Source organism: Ostrinia furnacalis, unplaced genomic scaffold, assembly GCF_004193835.3.
Source record: "Ostrinia furnacalis isolate ACB-3 unplaced genomic scaffold, ASM419383v2 OfSCF3121, whole genome shotgun sequence".
NCBI lineage: Eukaryota > Metazoa > Arthropoda > Insecta > Lepidoptera > Crambidae > Ostrinia > Ostrinia furnacalis.
Window position 1 is genome coordinate 469,185 of NW_021133360.1, and position 12,950 is coordinate 482,134.

The 12,950-nt window shown below is 41.1% G+C and overlaps 1 protein-coding gene across 2 annotated transcripts in view; it reads left to right on the forward strand.

Moving 5' to 3' along the window:
- The window catches only part of Reph (Regulator of eph expression), a 96,929-nt gene extending 86,375 nt beyond the window's left edge, over positions 1-10,554 (forward strand). The window contains exons 6-8 of one of the 2 annotated variants that reach the window (XM_028310843.1): positions 169-351; positions 6,569-6,679; positions 7,863-10,554. In XM_028310843.1, the coding sequence (XP_028166644.1) occupies positions 169-351; positions 6,569-6,649 (264 nt within the window). In that variant the 3' untranslated portion in view covers positions 6,650-6,679; positions 7,863-10,554. Of the gene's footprint in view, positions 1-168; positions 352-423; positions 2,092-6,568; positions 6,680-7,862 lie in introns of those variants that run through there. The other variant, XM_028310844.1, reaches the window with a different exon arrangement.
- Positions 10,555-12,950: the final 2,396 nt, after the last annotated feature.

The window sequence follows — 12,950 nt, forward strand, 5'->3', positions numbered from 1 at the left end:
GAGATACAGGCCAAGAGCTTCCTCGTTGTGGATAAAAAAAATCAACTTATAAAATCTATGTGATTTACATTGCCAAGCGAAAATCGTTTTCGGACAGCTTGTCGAATGAAAACAACGAATACAAAGTAACCTGTATTTTGGTGTTCACACGTCCGTGGTGCGTTCCAGGTGGAAACTCCGGTGCGATTCCGCACGTCGCCGCCGCTGGAGGCGCTGAAGCCGCGGCGCGCGGGCGCGTGCGTGTGCGCGGGCGAGCGCGAGCGCGCGCCGCCCTCCCCGCGCCGCCGCCGCATGCCGCTGCCGCCGCCGCGCCGGCACCGCCCTGCGCTCGACTTTGACAAGATGCAGCAGGTATACCATTATTATATCAACTGTTTCTCCGTTGAATCTTCGACATTTCGTAATCAATCAGCGCCTACACAGGATGACGCTGTGCGAGTCTGCACTATGCCCATGCGGCGAGGAAGTCGAAGAGAGCCGCGATCACGCACTTTGGGAATGTAACCTCTATGACGAAGCTCGACAAAAGATGTTGGATGCGATACGGAGAGCCGAGCAAGGACCTGTTTATCACCAGGACCTCACGAGTAGTCGCAGTAACTGGATCGAGTTCGCGCACTCCTGGCACACAATCAGGCGAAGTTATGAGAAGAAGTGATGACATTTATCAACGATAGCAGCCCGACGCGAAGTACCGTATTTGTGGTGTCAAGCCCCAGAAGGGGGAGAATTGACTATGAGAAGGGACATGGATCAGAGAAATTTGTAGGGAGTCAAGCAAAGCGCCCGGGGAAAAGAGCCCAGAGCAAGTACCCGCGTGCTCTCCCGAGATTCGGTTCGTACGCCGTGAGGCAGGAAGAACCATGGGTGGTGGTGGGTAGATTTCGTAATCATACCGGTCACTGTTCGTTATTGTCAACACCGACACGTGTTCGTTGCAAGGGGTTACTAATACGCCAACCATTTCAGACAGGAGAGAAATAGGGAATTTCGAGGGTTAAGTTAATACCTCTCTTCTTTGAGTAGCGCTGCTCGTTTTCAAAATCCTCCAGCTCCCCTTAGATTCTCAGATAAATATATCATGAGTCGTGAAAACAATATTTTACAGCCCATTATACTTAGCCTTCTTGTTTTAAAATCCTGATTTCGACCGTGGAAGATGCTAAACACTGACGGGTGTTTAAACGTATTTATTTGAGTTTAAAATTCTATAGCCACTCGAGAATGTGTGCCGTTGGAATGTGGAGCACAACAATACAATTTTATTGTGTCCATTGTTTTTCCGCTGCAGCCGGGATCGAAAGCAAGCGGAACACATCGGAGTCTATGACCTCCGACCGCTGCGTCTGCCCGCTGCCCCTCAGCAAACACGTTTCGCTGCCATTAGAATGTAGCCTTTTGATCATCACGCGAAACGTTCAACTCCAATCACTCCATCTTGAAGTATTCCAATTTTGTTGTTGTTTCACGTTTCCAAATCTTTATCTTACTTCCGCAGAATAAGTGTCGTAAAACACACCCACTGAAAATCAGTGTCTTAACAGTTACACTGTCAAGATGGTACTGAGTGGGTGACCTGTTTGGCAACTTTTTTCGTTATAATCCATCTTTTGATTAACATCTTGCAGATCTACATACCATACCAGAACTACATACCACGTGTTGTTAATAGTGTTCAGCGATTATTTAATGTCATAACATTTTACTTGTCACCGTTCTAATCTCTGGCTTAAAAAGGTCATTGAATACAAAGCGCACAGTAACTCTATTACTGTTATGGTGTGAATCTTGCTCGGATCGCCAACTGAATAGGTGGCTTAGAAGCACAATTGAAAAGCGCAGCGCAGAGCTGTCTCCCTCGCAGCACAATCGCGCGCATCGGTTCCCACGACCCACGCGCCGCACATGTCACACACACGCCGCTGAACAATCGACACGCAAACTGTTTCCAAAGAAAAGTTCCTAAGAAACTTGTGTAATTTCTAATTTACTTCACACTTGGTGGCTTTGTTAGTTTCCTGATGTGTCAGGGTTTCAATCAAGAGATTTACAGACGTACTCGTATTTAGATCAATAAATCACAAACATTAACTTTCCGTGTTTCTAAAACCTTGACGCTTTTATGATGATAAAGCTGATTTCCCATATCGTAACTTAGGACATTACAAGTGTACAATTTTAAAACATCATTTACTTAGTTCAAGAAACTTACCTTATGTTCATACATTTGCACGGAAACAATAATAGCCAGTGCGTCACTTAGTCAAACTTAGTTTGCATTCAGAAGGACAATGTAGCTTGAAATGCGTTTGTGCACGTGGGCGGGTCGTCGCCCGCTGACTGCGACCTGGGTCAAGCGCTGGCCTCCCATCTCGGCAACAATGCATTAGACAATGCCCTTGCACTGCCGAGATCTAAGCAGCTTCAATTTATTAACGGTAGCTTTATTCTTGCGTAAACAGTCGCATTTTGCAATGTCCTTGTTGAGTTTCTTGTAGTTTGGTACAGATGCAGGCGTCGTCATGATCAAAAATCTCCAAACTCGTGCATATTCATTCAGTGCTGAAAGTGGTGAAGGTCCATTCTTCTTAAGTTGATATCTAGTTGAGAGGCAGTTAATTTGGGATTAAAGTTAGATAGATCCCATCGTTAAATGTGGAAATATATTGTCACTTCTTATCGTTCTTATTTGGGATTAAAGTTAGATAGATCCCATCGTTAAATGTGGAAATATATTGTCACTTCTTATCGTTCTTCAAAGTCAGAAACTTGACATCTGTGTATGACTCTAATAGAAGTATCGTTCAATATTGAAAGACAGCTGGAAGCATTAAGTTGAAGCGGACAGCTGGCACAAAGCGTAGAGTTGAACTGTCCGCTCAAGTTGCGTCTGCGAGCGGAATGGCCGACCGTCTGTCGCGCTAGTGGCAGTAAACGCGGTGCACGGGGTAGGGCTGTCGTTGACAAACATTTGTCTTTGAAAGAATTGAAATGTACAAATGTTTTGTTGCTTGTCTTCGGCATGATCCAATTACCTTTTTTATTTCCCACTTCCATCTCGCAGCTGGTTCTATCTATCTTAATTGACCACCAAATTACCTACGTTATTTGTATGGGCATTGGGCACTCGAGTTACTTCTAATATTTCTCTGAAGTTGGTGCTTTTGGTTGAATAAAAAAAAACATAAATTATTGCTTATTGCTTTGGTTGAATAAAAAAAAACACAATATTGCTTCAATAAAGTAAATCACCAGATTTGATTGACAGCCCTAAGACAAGTAAAGTGAGCTATCATTAAACCAAGCACCTCCTACTAAGTAAGACTGGTTAGATAATATGTAGTATTACTCTATATTGCACTTGTTAGATGTCTTCGGAATTACAAATTACAGAAAGCGTTTTTATCAGCTCTTGGGTTGTAAACTTGTCAGTTGTTAAAACTTGAGGACCTGAATGTTTCACTCGTCGTGATTTTCTTCTAGTGACTTCAGAATTAGCCGCAGTCATACTTCTTGCATAAATGCTAGTAACTAGGGGGCACTTTATGGTTGTGTCTCCTCCACAAGATGGATTTGGCTTTCTCGACGAGATTTACGTTTTCTTACTCAAAAATGTGCCTCATGTTTGCTTTGCGCAATTCATGCTCTTTCGCAAATACCTACGGCAAAATAATCTTGAGCTTTTTGAAGGTAAGAGCTGACGTGAGGATGGCCGACATTAGAAGCATTTAGATATCTCACGTATGGCAGAACATCCTTCAACATTTCCTTACAGATGAAAAACTCGTAGCGAACGAAGAGGAAAACATGTGGGAATGTCATTATCTCGATTTAGTTGTTTTCGCCTTCCTAGTGATAAGCTATCAACTGCAGGCCACGACCACGATACCGGGTATCGGATAATAGTTCATTTACCTTACATAATGCGGGCATACATGTGGCATGCAATCCTTCATACACAATGCAATAGCAAACGTATCACAAAATAATTATCTAGGTACGGTGGACGTACAGCTGCCAGTTCCCTTGTGCTTTTATTGATTTTTAATATCGTAGTGCGACAGGCGCAACGTTTAATTTTTGAAAGTTAATAACTGCCGTCGCTGCATACAGTTGGGATTCATAAAACTTAATTATACGACAGTGAATAGTTATTCATACCCCCTCACTGATAAAAAGTTATACAAGCGTTGAACAGTTGTTTAAAAATTCCATACTAAACGTCACTAGAAACAATCAGGCTGGGTTACACCAACTTACTTTACTTTAGCAAACGTCAAAAATCTGTCAAACTATACAAAAAGTACAGGTTATCGTTATAGTTACCGTTAAAGTTAGGTGGTGCAACTTAGCCTTAGTGTTCAATGGGCGTGTCACTTTTATTAGTAAGGGGGTTATAAAGTATAGTAGTAAGTAATAGTATGAAATTCTGATTTGAATACGTTTCGCAATTTTTACAGTGTGGAATAGTTAGCGTTTTCGTAACTATGTTATTTTCTTTGATTTGACAACCATAAGCTAAAGCTGGATTTAGAAGCGAAACACGAAGAAAATCAAAGAGATTAGATAAAGAAGAATATAAAAACATGGAATTAATACAAGTTGAGTGAATGGAGCGCGTTTCCGTATAACCACGTCTCATTGAGCGGAGTACTTCAATGGCGGCATTCCTCGCGCGCGCAGACCGCCCCCTCGCGGCAGGACGTGGAACGAAAACTTGAAGCGTTTGGTTTTTGCTCCGCGACCAGTCGCGTGATCCGGCTTCTAATGCGGACGAGACAGGACTCGAGATCGCAATGGTCGTGAAATGCGGTGTACGCTACGTAAAATCACAGGTTGGAAACTGTTGAGCAAAACAAGTTAGAAGGCGTCTTACGTGCATGGCGAAATTCTACTTTTGCTTCAGTTTACTCCAATAAGACTAAGTAAATCTTGAATTGTACGAGTTAGGTACTTGTATGTATTTCGCTTTGATATTATGAAGGTTGTTTTCCCAAAGTTACTGTTGTCGTGCTGTGGTAACACATCAACCAAATATCTCATTTTTTTTTTTACTTTATAATCGTCGTCGCGTCGTTGTGACTCAAGTCTGATGATGACATTGATCTGCTCAGGTTATCAATATTGCTTCCTTTTCTTCCTTTTTTTTCATTTGACCTTGAACTGATTCGTGGATTCGTGGTACATAACATGTGCCAAAAAAGAAAAAATCTGCCACTTTTGGTCACCAAGTTTTCAAGAATAGTGCATCGTAGTAGCAGCCTGGATAACACACGTGTTGAGTCCTCAGCTAAATGTCACCATGTTTTATTGAACAGTGCTACACTGTAACCGCAGCTATAGGTGTACCAGAATCTCATGGCAAATAGGGAAAATAAACTTTGTTGAGAGCAATACTGGGGAAATTGGAATAAACGATCTTGATACTGTTTAATTTTTTACTTTTATGACTTTAATATTAATGAACATGAAGTACGAATATACATTTTAGGTAGGTATGTGTATGAAGAAAGTTGTTATACATCGGGAAAGTGTCTTGAAAAATAAATAAATCGTATTATTAATTTAAGTAACTAATTTTATTATGCATCATACTTTTAACTTATCACTTCATTCAGAACTAGAAAACGATTCTAAGAACTCCACTTGCAATTTCTTGTTCTTCAATAGATGATCAAAATAAAGAGATAAAATCTTTTTCAATTTTCTTTACATGGTCATAACATTTTGACCATTCCCCTGCACCAATTTGTGAGATATACCTGAAAACCCCGATAAAGCAGCTATTAAGAATAATATAAAAAAACATAACCCTCCTTGTGACGTAATTGGGTAATAAACTAAAATGTATCAAAATATTTCAGTCCAACTTACTGTCAACTCGACGACGCGCTTTAGAATCAAAGATTGACTTTGAATTATGTCTTATTTTACAATTCACATTGAAAACAATATGACTTGCTTGAGCTTTTTCGATTTTTTCACAAAAATAACAAATAGTCAAGAAGAGATTACAAAATTTTTGCAGCGGCTGACAGATTTCATAATTTTCTTTGACAGGTGACAATGAAACCATAGACAATTGCCATATGAAAAACACACTTTTCCAATATTTTTGTTTGCCATGAGATTCTGGTACACCTTTAGACAATGACTAACGTGCTTGTGTTAACGTCCGCAGCTCAATACACACAGTGTATCCTACACAGTGTCAGCCCAAAACTCCACCACGAGGGTGGCGTTGTCAGCAGCACTCATCAAATCCTCCTGAGTGCAGTTGCTTGGGCACTCAGGGCACGACATCAGGTGCTTCATCGACTGGGGAACAAAACCGCACCTGCACTCCATGTTTAAGCCACCCAAGAATCCCCACCTGACCAGAGGTGGAATTGTGTAAAGCAATCGTAATCATTTGACAGTTCATAACGTACGATTATTCTGTCAAACGCTTTATCTGACTTTATCGTACGTTATGAACTGTCAAATGATTACGATTGCTTTACACAATTCCACCTCTGATTGTCCTTACTACGGCCTGGACAATGACTAACGTGCTTGTTGTCCGCAGCTGAAGGTGGGCGGCGGCGGCGTGCGGTCGTGGCGCGGCGTGGGCGGCGCGGGCGGCGAGCTGTCCGTGTTCTGCTGGTGATGGCGCCCGCCCTGACGCGCCCGCGCACAGGTGCGTAACACGCGGTACTTGCATGTACCAGTTACACCAGGCCTGTTCATCTCCGCGAGTTTACATCGAAAACAAAACACGCACGATGGCCCACCTACAGGATACTATTCGACAAGGTCTCACATACGAGCGAACATTGACACACGCACGCGTATTCCTGTGTATGATGGAAGAAAATAAAGAAAATGATGTACTGTGCAGTATTTCACTGCCTAAATAATAATAAAAACACAGAACGTACTTTTTTAAGTTGCCTCAAGACACTGAGAGGTAAATAAGTAGTTAATATTATTCATGCTAAATCATGTATTTCCTCCGCCATTTTCCGCAGTTTGGCACCTCACATCATTTTACCGAAGTCAGCCCTATAGTTTCGGCGCCGTGCCGATCACTGACGTTTGTCAACAAAATGGTGCTTGACTCTTGAGACAGGCTAAATTACACCATATTGTTAATGACATTGGGCATACATTTTTTTAAATACCTTCGCGAAGTAAAACTTCTGTACGTAGTACTTATTATTCTGTGGTTACACTTCAATTCAATATCTTTATTGCAATGTGTTCGTTTCAACCAAATGACGTTCATTACTAGACAAACACCACTCCAAGGATTTCCATAACGATAAGTCTTGCGCTGCTCGCATCCAGATACTTCCCGCGACCTTCACTTCAATGTGTGACTTACTTGACTTATGGTCCTATGTCCCCTAGATGGGGCAGAGGGCGTCCACAACAGTCCTCCATCTCGTTCGGTCTTGAGCTTCTCGCTTGATCTCGCTCCAGGTCTTGCCGATCTTCTTCGCCACTCGATCCACTTCAATGTGTATTACGGCCAATTACCGTAACTCATTGACATTACAAGGCATGCTTCTTTTTTATGGAACATGGACTTCCTGATGATAAAGATCATACCGAAGGAGTGCAGATTATATCTTTGGTGTAGCGTGATTGCCCAGAAGATGCCCGTTCACTCGTGGCTTAAAAGCCTTCGGGTTATAATTTCGGAAACAGGCTGGCATGTAATTCCACTCCTTGGCCCGCAGTTATAGATAGTGCCAACTTTGACTCTTGCACACTTCTGTATTAATAACAAGGTTGCTGACACCATCCATACATCGGTATTGACCGAATATCTTCTGTTTTTATGCAATTTGAATTGATACAATAATAACTTTTTCCAGTTTGTGTAGGCGAGGGCGCGGCACCCGGGAGCTACAGTACTTACGTCCGCTTCATTCGCGTCGCGCAGGCGCCCGGCGGGCCGCTTGGGCCCGCGGGCCCGCAGCAGGCCCCGCCCGGGCCCGCGCCGGCGGCGGCCGACCCCACACGAGCATTGTTGATGTCTACTGTGTATTTCTTCGTCTGTACCCGATCACCCGTCAGTGCAGTCGACTCGAACGTATCCCTCCGCGCGTCCGCCGAGATCGCGAGCGAACGCGCAACAACGTTCCGGCTCTCACCCGTCGGTCCCGATCAGCTCACGGTTCCCGCAACGTTTCGACCGAAACTTGCGAGTTTTATAATCGGTTCGTCGTCGCGAGTTCGACTTGTATCTATGATCATATCAGATTTCGTGCCGCATGTTTTTAGTTTCCCCGTCCTCTCGCCCGGGCGCGGATGCAGCGGACGCCGGCCCGGGCCGGTTCCCTTGCGCCCGGTTGTTTGACCCTCCCGTTTCCTTCGCGATTGCACTCGATGATCATCAAAGTACAAACTGGAAGTTTTATAGTATTGGACGAGTGCGACCGCTCGTGGGGCGGCGACGAGTTTTATTCTCACAGTGTGTAGTTTTTGGATATATTTACTCCGGTGTTAATCACTGTTACTTAATTATAAATCGGGACGATATTGACGAGACAGAAACCATAGACCGGGACTCTCTCCCGCTCGGACTCGATGTTTTAACACGTGAGGAGGCCACACGATGCAGCATCGACGAACCCATATCACAGCTGAATTGTATTTTGTACGAGGCCATTGCTAGATTGTACCCAAAATAGTTTATTGTATTGTGATATAGTACAGTTCTGTTGTTTTAAAGTATGCGCTTTGGAGTCATTTGAGTTGCGGGAATAAATCTGATTATTTTATAATCCTGTTTATAATAGTAAACTTTATAACTAAGCGATTAAAGTTAGTATTTGATTGATTAGGTAAGCACGGTTACCACTTTCTGACATGTAAAGTTTTCGAGAAAAGAGATGTCATTTCAGCGACCATTTTATACATAAAAACTGTCATTTCACTCTGTCATTATTAGAAATGTGACGCGACTGGATTAGAAGGGTGGATTAGGCTACATCGATAAGGCTTCTTAAAATTCAAATGGCACAAAAGCACATATTTTGAAAAGCAGTGAAAGTACGGACGTTGTCAAAAGTGAAGACGACTCAAGCAAACGCGGCGGCGCTTGCTTCAGTATTAGAGGCGCGCTCCTCAAGTTTTGATCTCGAATTGCGACTGACACGCTTGGTGTTTGTGTTAAACGGATGACCGCGTAGTGGGCTAATGCAACCGGGCTCGACACTTGTTGCCCGCATATTAACACACACTCGGGATTCTGCCACAAAAATATTTAACTTTATTTAAAAACACTGCAGTAATGTCGGTCACTGGACCAGAAATATCTGTAATAAATTACAGCACCACCGTATCCTCATAAAATTGCTAAATCTTGAAACACTCCTTTTTGCAGCAGAGTAAGAACTTACTGTCAACATAAATATTTAATTCATGTTGCACTATCTTTGCCATCATAGAAAAATCCTGAAGAATAGTGATTTCGTATACACTATTGAGTTTCATATGAGGGCAGCATATTAAAGAGTCCAGACTGCTAGAGAAAAGTTGCATTGTCCTTTAGTTTGTCGTTTTATAAAATTTACATTATCCTCTTTTAACATAAATACCCAAGCCACATTACGTGATTCCATCATAGATTAACGTTGTTTTACCATTAAAGTGTCAATTGATATGAAGACGATCTCGTCTCGTACAAGAGTATCGGTTGTACCCTAGTGTTACTTATGTTAGTAGTTGTTTAGCGGGGCTAATGTTTTGTTACTCGTATTGTGTTATGGAACGAAACAACATAATAAAATGTGGTGCGAGTGGATTCCGTGAGTTAAACTATAAAGACATTTAACAAATTTTCAAATTAATATGATAAAAGTACTAAGGACTTTTTTAAAATCGCTTGGATAAAGATTGTATGTACATAGTGTTAAGTTAGTAGAGTTAAGAGCAGACTTAGATGTAGTAGGTATATATAACAAATTGTAAGGCGCGCGGCGCCGGATCTATTGTTAACATTTTCTCTTTTAATTGTGTTATTTTCATATTATTTCTGCTAAAGTTTCGTTACTGACATTTTATTGTTATCGTCTCAGTAGCGCGCCGCGGGGAGGCAATGTGAAGTCGACACTCTTACTTATATCTCAGTTACCTAAAAAGGAAACTCGCGATTTTACCAGCTTTACAACGCATTCGAATCCCATTAAATAGACACAGAACAATCCATCTAAATGTGGATCTTTAATTTGTAGTTTGTTGCTGTCCAAAGTGTTTTCTCTTGTCACAGTACACGATATGGTTTTGCACGCAATATTTCGTACATGTAGTAACATCACATGGGAAATATCTATCTCTTGTCAACAATGGGCACCGTATTAATAAATTGTGGAATACTGGGACATAATGTAGTAAGTTTTGTATCGAGTGTCGACCGAACAGTGAAGGTATAAGAACGTTTGCGAAGGCCCGCGGCGCCGCACAGTGTCAACAATCAGTGGTGATATTATATGAATAATTTATATTATGTTTTTATATATTGATTAACAAGCGTAATAAAGAGTGAGCAATGGCACATCTGAATTAGTGTTTCATTAATCCCATAAATGTATGTGACGTCTTTCATCATGTTCAATTAATTTAATAAATTAAATGACAAACACACGCAAACACATTACCTAACCTCGTAAAACCGAGGTTATATTTTACAAAAAGGAGGTAAGACCGAAGGTACTAATATTTAAACGTCAGTCCCAGCACTAAGAGTTTACAAAATGTATTTAAATATGCAATATTTATTTGAAGTTTTAAATTTTTTCCAACCAAAATGAATAACTATTAATTATCGATCGAAGGTTCTCTATAGCGCATTATAAATTTTAAAGTTATAAAAATTGCTTTGCGACATCAATCATAATTTAGGATTCTTGCATTAATAAATAAAAACAAACATTCCATAAGTAATTAAAGAATTTAACACATCGGCGCGGTTGCACCAGTTTGTCAAAGTGACATTTCTTGACAACTGTCAGCGCGTTCAGGAATCGAAGCTTTTACAGCCGCAATTCAATTACCATTTGACGCGAAAACAAAAATGTATAATGAAGTTTTGGGTCACTGGAAAGGACCTTCAGTAATACATTACTTGATTTAATTGAATTTCAAATGTTCAGGAACGACTGAGAATTTGGTTCTTTTAAAGGGACCGACGGTCTTACGAGGCTAGACAATTTGAAATGTTATTGTCCAATTAGACAAAATATTTCATGTTACAGAGCCAAGCAAATTCTGTCAAATAAAAATATTTTGGACCAATCAAGTAATTTCAGAAGAATGACGAGACGACGCACACAGACTGACACCACAATATCCCACCACCACACACCATCAAACATAATAAACTACTTATTATTATTAATGAAACTACAGTAGGTACTTCTAATAAAACAATTAGGTTTATTATCACAATCCGAAAATTAATTTAGTACCAACAATTACTTACAACTACTGTGTGTGATATTATGCAAATAGGTCTTACCGTAACTATTTAGTATTCACTACAGAAAGATCATGCAGAATTATATCAACTAGACTTATTTACACAATTATTCATATAATGGGTATGATATGATTTGATGAAATAAATGATTCTAAGACTACTCTAATTAAAAGTAAATGCAACAATGAGGATCAGTACTGTTGTAGAAAATTCAATAAAACTAGTATCTACGTTAATCTTTAAGACATAAGAAAGATATATCTTTTTGAATTATCCAAATCGGACCATTACTTACGAAGATATTAAGTAATAAACATAGGCCGTTTTTGCCGCTAAAAGTCAACGTACGCAAGGCCGCGTGACGTCATTATATCCGAATCGAGCGCAGCCGGCGTACTAATGGGATGGAAAATATTTTTTTCCGGCTAAATTATCAGTTTTAGAAAAAAACTTTTAATAACATTTATTCTTCAAAATAAAGTAACCTATCGACCAGTAATTTTTAAAAATAAAAATTGTGAAAAATAAGTATTGCTATGTCCAAAAACAACAACACAAGTCATAACCAGTTTCTAGGGCTGGGGGGAGGGGCTAGCCTTACCCAGCTTATGGCCTGGGGGAGGGGGGGGGGCAAGTCATACCCAGTTTCTGGCATTTCTGGCATGGGGGGGGTGTCATACCCAGCTTCTGGCCGAAGGGGAGTCATATCCAGCTTATGCTTATGGCCTGGGGGTAGGGGCAAGCCTTACCTAGCTTCTGGCCTGGGGGGAGGGGGAGGGGTCAAGTCATACCCAGTTTCGGGCCAGGAGGGGGGGGGGGGGGGTAAATCATACCCAACTTCTGGCCGAGGGGGAAGTCATGCCCAGCTTATGACCTGGGGAGAGGAGAGGGGCGGGGTAGTCATACCCAGCTTCTAGGCTAAGATTAAATAGATTTCCAGCACGGAGCGGCTGTCCTTTCCTGCAGCAGCTGGCCCGCCCATGGGAACGGCGAATAGATAGGTAGGTGCGTAGGTTTAACTCAGAAAAACTAAATAACAGGTAGGTATTATTAAGTGTACATCGAAATGATTTTCATAGCAATGTCTTATTGTTAGAAGTTATACCTTATTGTTAGAAGTAAATAAATTAATACTTATACATTTTTATATTTTACTTGGAAGAAGATATGACTCTAACAACACTTATGTACACTTTATTTGAATAAATCGCCAAATATACCACCGCGGAGACCCCAATCGCGTCTCTGCGTGCCATTGAATCGTATGAGCGTATGGATTTTTTGCGTTATTTTTCACAATTTCCATTTTTAAAAATTACCTATCGATAGCTTACTTTATTCTGATGAATAAATGTCATTACAAGTTTTTCTCTAAAACTGATAATTTGGCTAGAAAAAAATATTTTCTATCCACGCAGTACGCCGGCAGCGTTCGGATCGGATATAATGACGTCATCGTCCCCGCGCCGGGCGGTCAGTG